Source organism: Oreochromis niloticus, linkage group LG17 (genome assembly GCF_001858045.2).
Source record: "Oreochromis niloticus isolate F11D_XX linkage group LG17, O_niloticus_UMD_NMBU, whole genome shotgun sequence".
Lineage (NCBI taxonomy): Eukaryota > Metazoa > Chordata > Actinopteri > Cichliformes > Cichlidae > Oreochromis > Oreochromis niloticus.
The window spans coordinates 5,108,664-5,123,367 of NC_031981.2; the positions used below are offsets into that span (position 1 = coordinate 5,108,664).

Here is a 14,704-nt window from a genome sequence, read left to right on the forward strand (position 1 = left end):
TGCAAGGTAACATCAGCTTTAAATGTAAGCACTGCTTATTTGATAAACTGGATTTTTTGAGCTCTCTGCATTCTGTTGGACTGATGCAGAGCAGCTGTGGTGTTCATGGTCACATCACAGTTAGCAGACATCAAATTAAATTTAAGCTGATTGAGTTTAATTAATAAATTCCAGCTTTATAACAGAGTTATCCTGTCTGGAGGTGGGAAATGAGCCATGATACTTTATGTAATATCTGCTTTTATGTTGTTGAATTAAGTTCCCCCACCTCCCAAACCCCAGTTTAACCCCTGACTAAACAAATTTTTTGTTTAGGTGTGGAGAAAAAGTAACTCATTTATAATACAGGCAACATGTGTTATGTGTTCTATGAATTCATTCAAATTAAAACTTTGTTAAAATAAGGTTTGTATACTAATGTATTAATAATACTTTATAATTATTACTTCTAAAAAATCTTATAATTACATTTTTATAATAATGTGATATGAGGTTCGGTAAGCTTAGGCGGAAAAAAATAGCTGGTAAATGTCCTCCAAAGGGCTAATTTTTACTTTCACACTATTACTTGGGTAAAGAAGTTAAATCAGGAGTTTAACTTTTGCCAGAGTATTTTTTTAAACGCAAATTTCTGTGCTTTACGTAAATCAGCGGTCCCCAACCTTTTTTGCGCCACGGACCGGTTCATGTCAGACAATATTTTCACGGACCGGCCTTTAAGGTGTCGTGGATAAATACCACAAAATAAAACCAGTACTGGCACCCAAAAAAAGAAGATTTATTAATAACACACGGGAAAAGGCCCAGGGAAACACAGTTAACGATAAAAACGATCAAAAAGTAACAATAAAAACCCTGAAAACCATAAATTTAACACCCGAGCCTCAACTCTCGTGGCCTGGTACGAAACGACTCACGGACCGGTACCAGTCCGTGGGCCAGGGATTGGGGACCACTGACTTAAATGACCCATAAAGCATTAATAAGTATTGAATATAAAATGTTACTTTCCTACCTTTTTTGTAGAGTAAAAAGGTCAAATTGGATTGGAATTGTCAAATTGTGGTCCTTTATCACATATACAGATTTGTTTTAAATAATGAAATAAAATGTAGTCTTCAGCTTAAAGGTATACCCTTTAACATGGGTGACTGCCTCAGTGAGATGAAATGTGGAAGGAAAGGCCTTTTTGTGTGTCGATGTGCGTGTTTGTGTGTGGGTCAGAGACACAGAGTGAGAGATAAGAGGCCGGTAGTGGCTCCTGACTGAGAAGATGGACTGTTATGGCCTCATTGATCTAGATCTCTCACAGGGAGCTCATTCCAATCAATATAGAGAGAAGTGGGGAACGGTGCTGCTGCTGTTTTGGACCACCGCCCCTGCAGTATCTGCTCCGTCTGTCCTTCTAACTCTTTTTCTCACTTACACCACTTTCATACCACCCACCTAATTCTCCTCAGGCTATCACACAAACAAATATTTCCGCTTTTGTTTGTCTCTTGTTACACGACCTGCTGCGAGAAGATTTTTTAAATCAAGATTTTGATGCTGTATTTATTACCGTGACAGAACCTTTAGTGGAGGTCGCACTGCCTGCCACCGCATCACCTTTTCTGCTTCCCTTGATCACATAACAGTTTGCACTGGCACACTGGATGTTCCTGTTGTGTGCATAAGAAACAAAGACCAAGGTTGCAAAAAAGTATTTATATATGTTTTAAGATGCAGAAATCTGTCATACTTGGACAAATAGGTTGAAAAGGGCACTATTAAAATCAATAGTCTTGATGTAGGCCCAAAGCATCCTTTTTAAGTCTCCCGAGGCAGGGGATGAAAGAAAAGACGTAAGCATGTGCTTTCCTGTTCCCTTTTGTGCCACTATAAGTGTGAATCTTTATGTGGAGGGAGAAAAGGGGAGACTTGTTGATGCAATGGTGGGCATGGACGTGTGTGTGAAGGTGAGAGAGGCACAGAGTGTGAATGAGAGCACTGGGGGAGGTGTTTTTGGGGCCACTTTGGGTAAGGACACTGCTGAAAATTGAGGAGAGCCGACTTTCCTTTTATGTGCGTGTGCATCTGTTGTGTGGCAGAGAGGGTGTTTATGCTGCTGTTTTGTCTCACCTCATGTCTCAGGTGGGATGCGGGAATGAGAGAGTGGCTCACGGTGGGCTGCGGACAAGCAGATAGAGAATAAATCAATAAGGAAGTAGCAAAGCAAGAAAATGAGGGGAGAAAGACGGGAGGAGGGAAAACAATTTGGTTGCCACTGCGGAAAAGACAGGCTGGAAAATCCGTCTCGTCTCAGTGCCATGCTAGCTCTTGTATTAGAGTAATGTACAATCATTCTGAAGCCAGCCTGTCAGATAGTCACGTTCCACAATACCTGCTTAGACGAGCAGCTTGGCAAAGTAACATTTTGGCAGAGGTGGTAGCAGGAGATAACTTTTAAAATTTCATGGATGAAAGGAACACAAGTAACACTGGTGACCTTTTAGTTTTCCCTTGTGGAAGGTGCACCGCAGTACACCACACTGCAGTCTTTTACACTCTGGCTTTCTGCTCTCTAGTGACAAATCAGCAAGGTTTTGGATGTAATCCTGCACGCAAACCCTGGAAATTTACATGGACTTGAATAACAGTGTAAAAACTTCAGGGACCATACTTGTAACTTTTTTTTTTTATATAAAAAAAAGTTAAGAAGCTAATGTTTTGTGAACACTTGGAGACAAATGAATTTTCTCCAAGTTGGACAGTTTGTTTTATGTCATTTTAAATGCAGTTTCACGAGAGATACTGTCAGAAATGGCACCCTACTGACAGTAAGAAAAAAACAGAATCCTTGATTTCTTTAGATTTTCCTTCCTTACAGGACTTTCTAGTAATGTTTTAAAGTAGTCTTCAGCAATATTTCTCCAGGCTTCCTGGAGGTCTTGTAAAGTTTTCTTTGGACATTGGCTACTTTTTCACACATTTTCAGTCCAGTTCTTGTAGCTGACCATTTTCAGAGGAATATTTTTGGTTTGCCACTTGTTAAAGATTAAAAAGGCAGCTAACTCAAGGAATGAACCAGTGCTGTGTCTACACTTAGCAAAGATTTTAAATTATATCTTTAGGCGCTTTGTTACTACAGCCTGTCGCAAAAACACATCATTTGTTTGACTGTCTTTGCTTGAATCTATGAAAAATGCCAAATCATTCTGACAGGGATAAAATTGTTATTGTGCACCAACAATGTGATTCCTATTAGCCATATGCCTGGGTCTTTTCAGTGTCAGGTGCAGTGTGGTCTTAAAGGATTTTCCTCTGGACAAGCAGAGGAAAAAAGTAACAAGTGCTAGGCCTCCAAAAATAATATCTAGAGCACATGAACAGTATCTGCAAGTCATGTCCATGAGAAGGGGAAAATGCAGCAAAGGACATGAGAGATGCATCTGGACCTTCACTTGATCAGTGCTTCAGTGCTGTTCACTGAAGCCTCATCAGAAATGGCCTCGGTTAAAGGGTGACAGTCAAGAAGAAATTTTTAAAGGAAGGGAAACAGAGAAAGGTGTGTGGTAGATGAAAAGGCAGGGCACAACCACACAAGAAGCTTTGAATGTCCTTCAAGAAGCCCGGAGAACTATTCCTGAAGACTACTTAGAGACATGACAAGATAGCCTAAGACAGCAAAGGCTATCTGTGTTGAATAAAGTTTGTTTTACCAATTATTGACTTTCAGACTTATTAGAATTGCAAAATCTCTTTTAAAAACATTTAAAAAATGTTTTGCATGTTCCTATAAATCGCTGCACTTATTTCCCATTTTCCAAGCAAAGTATAAAGAAATGAGGGATGGCTTGAAACTTTTGCACAGTAGTAGTTACCATGTTGCTCCATTTTGGTAATCACCAAATTAGAAGCGGTTAATTGATTATCAGAGCTTTAATTTAAAAGGGGCTTTATCCCATTAAGATGTGTTTACTCAGCATGATGTGTACTTTTAACTTAAAAACTTTAGCCAAAAGTTGTTTTTTGTGCCCTGGTGTGAGTTTTAGGTCGATAAGAAGAAAACCCTGATAATGTCAATGGGTTTGGAGTCGGTATTATAAAATCAATGATGGAATTTGAAAGCTTTGTTTACTCGTCATGGAGGGTTTCACCAAAGACAATAACGATTTGTATCATCGGAAGTGGTGCCTTTAAAGCTTGACAGATATAGGGAACTAAAGGTCACATCTCATATCTCAGCCACTGCCACACCAATATAGCTTCTTTACTTTGTAAGCACAGTAGTAAACTGTATATCCCTCCAGATTCCATATAATATCTACTTTACTTTATGCCATTTCACACCATTAAAATAACTGCTAATTGGCACAAGCACCTTCGACCTTTGGTGAAGCACATTCAGCCGGTGCACGGCGTGAATAGCAGCAAATAGGGGATAACTCCATTACATGTGGAGAAAAGAAAAAAAATAAATCAGCAGGTGTTTTGTTTGACTCTGAAGTAATTTGTAGTGAGGAAATACTACTGTAGAGGTACTTTTGAACTGTCAATAAGTAATTGGTGTTGCACATACACTTAATAATACATTTTTGCTATTGCCTACAACCTGTGTTACCTGGGACATGTTGATTTGTGGACTTCCATTCATATCCAGGGTGATAAATTTTAACTGACAGTACTTTCCAAATTTAGATTTCCATACTTGCCTATCTCGGTGTCAAAAAAGAAACAAGATCCAGTCTGTGGGCAGAATGAGCACAGCTTGAAATACCACTCCATCTCAGCAGAGACCTTTGATGTCTGATGTTCTTTAATGAAACATCTCACTCACATCACAGCACCCTATTAAATCCCACTCATACAGGGAGACAGGTAAAGAGTGAGAGTAAGAAAGCCAGATCAGGAGACCGCTGACCTTTGTGTGCATGCGTGGGAGAAAGTGTGTTCTTAAGAAGGAGAAAAAGAAGGGAATAAAACACCAAAAAAATCTGATTTCAAAACCACTTTATTGCAGGTCTTCGTTATATAAAACGTATCTAGTTACATCACAGCTTGTTTTGTGCACAGTGTGTACTAAAGTATGAAGAGACAGAATTAAATTAACTTTATATTTTGATTTAGTTTACATCTTTATCATACACTAGTGGGTTCCACTAAAAACCAGTTTCAGTGTCTGCAGACAGCAATGCACACAGTGCAATAGTCTGATAAACAGCCGTCATCTAACTGGACCCATGAAAAGAAGGCAGCTAAGCAAGGCAATAGAAAGAAGCCCTAATTTGATAACATACAATAGCACATCACCCAGAAAGTGCACAGCGGTGGTTTTATCCCAATAAAATTCCCAGACAAGGTTGCAAAAACCTTTTTTTTTAAACTACATGTAATAGTTTAACCAACAAGAAACCAGTAATGTGTGATGTTGAGCACTTGAGCAGCCAGCTACGTAGAGCCACCAGTGCCGTTCATCCAACATTAAAGATTGTTTTCACATCAACTACTTTCTAACTGTTAGAAAGTAGCATCATTTATGGTTTTACAAGATTTTGCTTTGTTTTGGTCTGTTTCAGAGTCTTGCTCTTGACTCTCTCTTTGCATAAAGAGTGCTTAAAGTTTCTAGGTGACAACAGCAGCTAAGATGGCAAGCTAATTCATTTAGCATCAGATTGATAATCTGAAAACATAGAGAGCATTAGACCTTTGACTCTGGATATAACAGTTAATCACAATACAATTGTAAGCTCACAGAAATTGGAGCAAACAACAGGAAAAACATGGGTGGAAAAATTTAAACAAAAGTTTAAACAGTTTTGGTTAGAATTTCTGTTAGCAAGCTAAGCTAACTAGCGTCTCTCCATAGAAAAGATTTAACTTCCATGGCTTGTTACCCTTTTAGATTCATATCACAAAATTCAAAAGGGTTTAATTTTGTTTTGTATTATCTGTCTGAAATTATACTGTATGAACATTACGTACACAAAATGAATGCTTGTTAATGAAAAATGACATTAAAAGTAAGATTTTTAAAAGCTAAAATGTGTTTTAGGATGTCTGACAGAAAAAAGGTACCGATTATTGCATTAGTTACATTTGTGCATTTGGTCATCTATAAAAATTTCTCACAAGTCATCCTGCACATATTTCTCAAGCGTGGTCTACCATACTGCACATGATACAACCATCAATCTCTAAATAAAATGGTTAGAGTGTAGTTGCTAGAGGTTGTAACTGGTTGCAAAGAGGGCAATCAATAGCTTTTTAGCTGTGATTTTCTTTGGTTGCAAGCCTGTACTTTTCATGGAAGACGCCAGCTTTTTAAAAAAATAAATACTAACTCATTGCTAGCCAAGCGGCAAAACTTGCAAAAGTGCAAAGCAATCCAGAAACAAAATATTTCTCTTCATAGTAAAAGTTGTGTCTTAATTAAATGTGTTTGCTATAGCATTAAGTGCAGATTTCCTTTTCAAGGTCAACAGCTTCATTTTCAGTTCGTATCATACTTTTCATGGCCTTACTACCGCTTAGAGAGTAGTTGGCAAACTGGCATGTTCCATGCAAATTACCGGTGACCAAGGCAATCTTCTAACTATCAAACCACTGCTAAAGAGGTTTTGTCCAGCTGGTCAGGGATTACATATTTTCCCTAGTGACTGGTGGTTGACAGGGAGTCACTGACTGATCTCTAGGTCTGTGTGACTAAGGCCTTATTCACTTGACCCTATGTTGTAACCATAATTGTCACACATCCAAAATGGGGGACAAACAAACATCACACTGTTAGTGATCATGTGTCTGCAAAAACCTCAATAATAACTCCAATCTGACGCGTCTCAACTATGGTGAGACACCATCTGTAAAATGGCAGCTATGAGCCCCTAAGTAATAAAATCCAAATTATCATCACACACACACACACACACGCGCGCGCACACGCACACGCAAGCACTCAAATCCCGAAGGACCTGCAGAAAACCCACTTTTACTTTAATCACATATACATGGACCCTCATGTATTATTACCATACACACAGTTTTATATAGTCACTGTAAAAATAAAAGCTTCTTTTTATTTGCTGGGGACCGTTCTGTGATATCAAGACCAGCTTGACCTCAAACAAAAAAAAAGAAAAAGAAAGAAAGACCAATTTCAAAGCAAAGCAATACATTATCTCTAATGATGTTAACAATGGATAATTTTAGCTAATCCCAGGTGATGATTAAACTGTTGGTAGTTTAGCCAGAGACGAGCAGAACTCAGAGCCACAGGTGCAGCGCAGCGGTGCTGAGACACACCAAATCACTTAGCAACCACTTTGCCTTATCACCCAGCAGTCACCGGGGTCCTGTTAGTGTATTAGCAGGGTACTCAGTTCTTTTCATTAGTGCCCCTGGCTCATATCTGCTTCCACCTGGGTCACAGATGAAATGATTTTTTCCTTTTTCCCCCCAAAAAGGAGAGATTTGTTTTTTCCTTTTAGCCTTGCTACTTTAAGTCTTTTCAGTTTATCAATGTACTTCACAGGGATTATTCTTCATCCTTCTTACAGAGCTGCATCTCTTTGGCTCTGTCCATGCTGTGTAGGGAGAAATCCCATTTATATTCTCCTTCATGGCAGGGTAAAGACCTTCTGCGATAGTTAAGTCCAGTTTCATCTGGTTGTGCGTATGTCTGCCTGTGTGGACTCCCGGGCTGCTTCAGATCCTTTGAGCTTAGACATCTTAATTTTCCAAAAAGTACAAATACAAAACCTGACATTTTGGGTTTCAATGTGGCAGCAGTAGCACATCATATCTCTGCTTACTTCAAGCTCCATGAGGCAATTTTGCACCTGAAAAGCCCCAAATGGCAATGGGAAAATGACTCAGTGACTTGAAAACATGTGATGAAACTTTTCCTTGGATTTAAATGTTCCATCCTCTTAATGGGATGCTGAAGTGCTTTTTAGCTTTGCATTTTTCAAATAACACCTTTAAATTTCATTCCCTTTTTTTTGCATGGATAAGAGGCAAGGAGACATCAGCATTTAGGATTTAAACTGATATGACAAATGCATTTTTCCAGGAAACTTTGCCAAGTTCAACTGAGTTGTTTTCTAGCACCTAAAAGTCCTGTTCAGCTCTCAATCCACTGACTAGTCTGTGGTTGGCTCCAAGGCACAGAGGGTACATGGGTCGTCCGACACACACTGCTGCTGCTGCTGCTGTTCCTCAATACCACGGGCAAACAGCCTGATCAACTGGCACTGGACACTGCAGAGATAAAGACACACACAAAATGCACCATTTAGCCTGAATAACAAACCATCAACTTAATGACTATGTTCTTTTCTGTGAGACTTTACTGCCCATGTGGCCGCAAAAGCAACGGAACGGCACCCCTGTGTTAGGACTCGACACGCAAACTTGAAAGTGACAGTCTGAGACAGAAACCTTTAAAGCGCCGCCTATAACAGATAGAGTATGTGAACAGAAAAAAAGCTGTAAAATGGCCGGTGTTTTGTACAGTCTTAATTACTACCTGTGCCTTTTTCTCCTAAATGATACCTATATTTATGTCAGAACACCTGTTGTTTTCTTGGAGGCGAAAGCAGCAGTTGGTTTATCTCCAGATTCCATTTATACATGAAATGAAAACAAAAAATCAAGAAGAGGCATCTTCAGGTTGTAATTACATAAAAAGGTACCTTAGCTCGTTTGTAAGGCTTTATCACAGTTGTGCCTTGAGTTTAACTTTTGCTAAAGGTGTACTTCCTACATCACACTCTTTTTTTCCCCTCCAACTTTCCTTCCGTCGCACCCGGGCTATTACCATTTATTATCCAAGCAGTACTCTGGCTGGCTCACTCCAAGAACGATTAGCGGCGAGGAAGAGGCAATAAAAGGACGGACTTCTGCTTTAATTAAAGGGGAGTAGCCTTTTAACATGGGGAGGGCCGTTAAATTAGCAACATTACAGCGCCATGCATCATTGGCAAAGTACAATGGAGCATGAAATAAATGATGCGTCAAGCGGTGCCACGCCGGCTGTATAGAGATCTGATAGTGGGGAAAGCTGAAGTGTGGACAGGGCCAGAATAATGAGGGGGGCTAATTCCATTGAGTTGCCAAGATTGTACAGTGGGGAACAGTGAAAGACTCTCCTGACCAGAAACTATTGGACACTAGTGGTGCTAATGGCACTGCTGCTCTCACTTCTGTCTAGCCACACAGGAGGACATCTTTATCACCAGCCCTTCTTTTATAGTGACAATTTAGCTACACACAGAGTATTGTTGTTGTTAGATCTTTAAATCCTCTACATGTTTTTTTTTCCTGCTTTTTCTTTCCAAATTCAAGTTTTCTAATATAACTCCTTAGCATCTAGCACACCACTCGAAACCTATTTCGTTTTTAGCCAAATAGTAAAACTAGATTTGGGCATTATAGTTTCTTTGCTAAAGACTTTTCCTTTTGCCTGTACCTCTAACCCTAGATGGGTCACTGATAGATATTAAAAGTTTGGATAGCTTGTAGCCAAGCTAGCATTGCCTTATCAGCCTAATAAGGCTTCGGTCACTTAGGCCAGCGGGCCACGGACCGGTATTGGTCGGTGAGTCGTTTGGTACCGGGCCACGGGAGTTGAGGCTCGGGTGTGAAATTTATGGTTTTCAGGATTTTTATCGTTATTTTTGATCGTTTTTATCGTTAACTCAGTTTCCCTGGGTCTTTTCCCTTGTGTTATGAATACATTTTATTTCTTTTGGCTCCTTAAAGGCCAGCTCATGAAAATATTATCGTGGCGCAAAAAAGGTTGGGGACCGCTGACTTAATCCTAGAGCCCAGTTGGTAAGTCCTTGGCAACCTCCGCTAACTAGGTAAAAATGTGCATTCCCCAACCAGTTTTCCACTTGTCGAGTAGTTTGGTATCTTCCATGTTAACTAAACTGACTGCAGCAAACTCCAGCAACTAACTGCAAACAGTTTGGGAAAATTCTCACGACTGATGGTTTCCAACTGGTCTCCATGCCTGTGTGACCAAAACCTAAGGTCCATGTTCAGCATCCTAAACCTCAGCCCACTTAAGCAGTCATCACTCTGTCAGCGGTAGTTGCTCTTTAGAGGACATTTCAGGATGTCGTTAGTCAGGTAAACCTTTTGTATATTGCCCATCCTGTAATATGTCAGTCTAAGTTATTCTTTGCTTGCACTGTTAGACACTTCTGTTGCTCTGCTTCAAGTTCGGATTTTTAGGTCTGGTCATCAGTCTGCTGATCTGTTCTGGCATGTAACCATGCTAATGTTTAACAATTCGCACTAAAAACACAGTTATCCAAGGCTGATTTGAATGTACCGATCTTTCCAGGATTCACCGAAGTCATTAGGATCAAGGAACATGCATGTCTGAACAGGTTTTCACAGCCATCTACCCAGTAGCTTTAGGTGTTTCAAAGCCATAAACGACCAAGGCGAAAAGGCAAAGTCACGGTCACCTAAGTCCGCAGGCTTCTTCCTACGATTTCAGTTTAGATCAAAGCAGCGGCTAAAAGTTGTACATCTGAGTTTTACTTCAGTGCACTGTGAATACAGAGTTGTCAGGCATACAGAACATAATCTGTTTCTACTTAGGCTTTAAGACATAATACTCAGGAACATTTGGGGCAATTTAAGCCAAGATTACAGCTTAATACCCAAAAGGAAAGTCTTTACCACAAATATCCAGCCATGATGATGCAATAGGTATGAGCCCTGCAAGTATTCCAATACTTCTTCCATTATACTGCTCCTACAATATTATGTGCTTCAATTCAGAACCATTTGCCAGTCGTCATCTATGCCGAGTGATCCAGGCCCGTCTTTACCGCTCCGCCGCAGAGAGTTCATTTTTAGTGACAAGCTTCATAAGACGGTAAAATGAAGTTATCGAGGTTTGCTCCTCTTTACCAGGCAAAGTAGAGTTTAAAAGCATTAAAATGTCTAATATATGTGCAAAACATTCATCATGACTTATAAATAAAAATGCATTTTATTGTTTTTCCAGTGTTGGTTTCCCCAAGTTTTAGATTTTTTTTCCTTTTTCATTTTTTTAAACACCTCAGTCTATTCCAGGCAATTTCACATGTTCACTGCAGTCACCAAACGTTTCTATAAATCACCCAGAGGATCTTATACAAGTATGCAAATATGCATCTAAGTAGATGATGTAACTGTACCGAAAGTCTTCCTTTTGGGGTTCAACCTCTTACCACAGAGGTTTCTTTAGTCCGGAGATTCCCAGGTATTTAACCCCTAGTGGGATTTTCCCCTTGGAGGTGGTCCTGAGAGTTACTGACCCACCTTGTAATCATTTGAGTCTCGGGAGGGATGTCAACATTATAGGTGCCACCTATAACGCTGCCCTGAGGGTCTGAGATTAAGACTACCATGACCTGGATGACATCATTCCTCACCTGAGCCAAATGGAGTATTTCTACAAGTCAGACCTTGGTTGAATCTCCTTTGGTGCCTCATAGTGTACGTCGCACAATTGTCTGTGCAGTCACACGTGATTCTGTTGTCATTTACCTGACTTGAATGGCAACCTCAGGCAGGATCTCCCCATCACAGCTCCAGCTGCCAAGGGGAGTGCTGTAGCCAGTCTTTGTTGGAGGCTCGCTCAGGTCTTCCAGTGAAACCAGTTTGTGGCGCTCTGGCTCGAACCGAAACTTCCTCACTCGGTGGACCTCTACGAAAGGGTGGTCAAACTGGGGGAGAAAGGCAGAGACACATGAGAAATGATGAAAGGTGAGAAGACGGACAGATAAGACGGATAAAGGAACAGATGTTCTCACAGATGTGCAGATGTTATGCTCCTGGATCACCTGAAGAGTTTCAAAGTGAGAAATGGAGCAGCTTGACACAAGAGCTCATCTTTGTTTTAGTGCTCGACTAAATCAACGTTTCTTCATTTAGAGTTACACGGAAATAAGACATACTGAACAGTGAGGATGGAAAACAGCATCTTAGAAAAGAATTTCTAATTAGAATTTCCTCATAATAAGTGTCTCCACCAAATTTTGAACTACAGCTCAATATATAATGTATAAATGCTTGTCTAACAGCAATAAATGGATGATTAACCCTTGATTATGGGGAACAGAGCCTTCAGTCGCTCTGCTCCTCAGCTCTGGAACTCTCTTCCTCCAGCCATAAGAAATATAAACTCTCTTCCCGCATTTAAGTCACAGCTCAAAACACATCTGTTCAAACTGGCTTATTTGCTTTAGTGCTGATTTTATCTGTTGTCAAGTTCTGTTTTGCAACTTATTTTATGTATTTTATGACTATTGCTTCTTTTATTAATTTTGTTCTTTTGTAAGGTGCCTCCTGGGCGCCTCCTGGGTGAGGTGTTCCGGGCATGTCCCACCGGGAGGAGGCCCCGGGGCAGACCCAGGACACGCTGGAGAGATTATATCTCTCGGCTGGCCTGGGAACGCCTTGGTGTTCCCCCGGATAAGCTGGAGGAGGTGGCTGGGGAGAGGGAGGTCTGGGCTTCTCTGCTTAGGCTGCTGCCCCCGCGACCCGGCCTCGGATAAAGCGGATGAAGATGGATGGATGGATGGATGTAAGGTGACCTTGGGTTTTTGAACAGCGCCCTCAAATAAAATGTACTATTATTATTATTATTATTATACGTTATACAGAGCAAGCACATCTACTATCACATGTCCCGTTTTTCCTAACACATGATAACATTACAGCCATAATGATTTGCTGATATTTTTTTGGAAGTTAAAAAACAATGGCATGAACAGTCTTCAGCTGTTTTACTACACAACCATCTGTAACCATAACAACTGTTCAACACTGTTCTCACTGTTACAGTATATCATTTAAAAAAATCCTCATAACTTCTGTCTGCAATGGTCAAAATTTATTCAACATTCATGAACAGAAAACTAAACAGACAAAGAAATGCTTATGACACATTAGTCTGGTCGTTCAAAGAGGTTGTGGAGACCTTGCATATGTGGGGCATCCACACTTTTCCCCACATTCACTGCAGCTCAGGTGCTGTTATAATATTATGGATGCGCCAATCACGCGTATGATCGTCATTTTAATCTCAGTTTGCTCAAAATAACGGCAACTAGTTTATGTTTTGGACAGTTTAGTCACATTGCAGGTTCTTGTGCTTAGAGGCACACCTCTTGGCATCTTCTGACCTCTGCATGACCTCATTTTGTGCACCATATTTCCCCAGTCATACAGGAAGCTGTTTGCACTTCACTGACTGTTAGATTTGTGTTGTGCTGTCATTTTTTTCCCGCCTGCTTGTGTTTTTCTGTGTACTATAAGACACACGCTCCCTGTCATTCTTTGTTTCCATTAGCTGTGCAAATGTACATCGCAGCACAAACCATTCATATGCAACACAAACCGCAGGAAACAATGCCGTTGTTGCGTTGTACATTATCATCGTCATTATTATTAATTCCTTTATTTAAACAGTCTCAATGATATTGCAATCTCTTTTTCCAGCTGTATATCAAAACTGCACTTTATGCGTGATCACAATTTAAGAACATTGAAATATTCCAGAGATTGCAACTTTATAGTTTGTTTTCCTCAATCGTAGCAAAGTATTTAAATCCAGTTTTTTCAAGTTCAGCATGAATAACATGTACAGCTCATGTTAAAGTGTCCTGTGACCTGATATTCTAAGCACCATCTTTAAATTTGATTAAGGAGCAGAGGCAAGCAGGCAGTCTTTGCAGCAGGGCCTTGTAAATAAACATGATAGAGAGGACCACCCCACTTTTTCATACAAGATGCCACAGCGAGTAAGAAAAGAATAGCCTGTAATAAATCGTGATGGACTGTGACACACAGAATCCAGGTGGATATAAAGCATGCATACAAACAATATCACCGTAATTAAGTGCAGACAAAACTGTGGATTGTACACTGATCTTACGACCTGCGAATGAGAAACCGGATTCGTTTCTGTATAAAAATCCATGAAAGGCCCTTTATGCTGTTTCACTTTTCTGTGATCTTTCAAAGCCCAGCAGGTGCCCATCACTGCAGGAACCCGGGCAAGTGTGGTAGTGGGAACGCAGACGAGTCCCATGACTTTGTCAAGGTCCTCGTTGATCTCTGTCAACACTGCCCCATAAAATAGACACAGACATTTTTACTGATGTCAGAACAGGTCAAACAATATGTAAGGGTTAACTGGTGGGCATTTATGCTAATTAAATCTACTGGCCAACCAAAACCTCTTGTTTCCTGAAGATATCTCAAACTAATGGATCCATCAGGAGAAACTTGGAGTTCACCATCTTGTTCATCATGCATACTGGAGGAGCTGGGGATCAAACCACTGACATTCTGATTGGTAGGTGCCCCATTCTACCACCTGAGCCACAGCCCCATCCAGTGATCAGAGAATCCCATTTCCCTGAAAAATTACACTTAAATTTGGCTTACAGGCTCCTTTGTGTGTAGAGTAAAAATTGTATTTTCCTACTGTCTACTTACAGAACGTCCTTATATCAACATGTGGGCCTTTTTTCCTTCTTTTTCCAGTGACAGATGTAAACAGGCAAAAAGGAGAGATGCGGGTCAGATAACATGCAAGTGCATAAAAACTGTGTGAACACTGGAGGAGTGAAGGAGAAGAAAGAAGAAAGATGAAAAGAAATTATTTTGTCAAAAATCCCCTTTCATCTCCGTCAGTGTTGCAGAAAGCGCACGG

The 14,704-nt window shown here is 40.3% G+C and overlaps 1 protein-coding gene across 1 annotated transcript in view; it reads right to left on the reverse strand.

The window, feature by feature from the left end:
* Positions 1-4,975: 4,975 nt before the first annotated feature.
* The window catches only part of cerk (ceramide kinase), a 47,913-nt gene continuing 38,184 nt past the window's right edge, over positions 4,976-14,704 (reverse strand). The window contains exons 12-13 of the mRNA XM_005451752.2: positions 11,530-11,708; positions 4,976-8,238 (exon numbers count right to left, since the gene is read on the reverse strand). Of these exons, the coding sequence (XP_005451809.1) occupies positions 8,121-8,238; positions 11,530-11,708 (297 nt within the window). The 3' untranslated portion in view covers positions 4,976-8,120. The remainder of the gene's footprint in view (positions 8,239-11,529; positions 11,709-14,704) is intronic.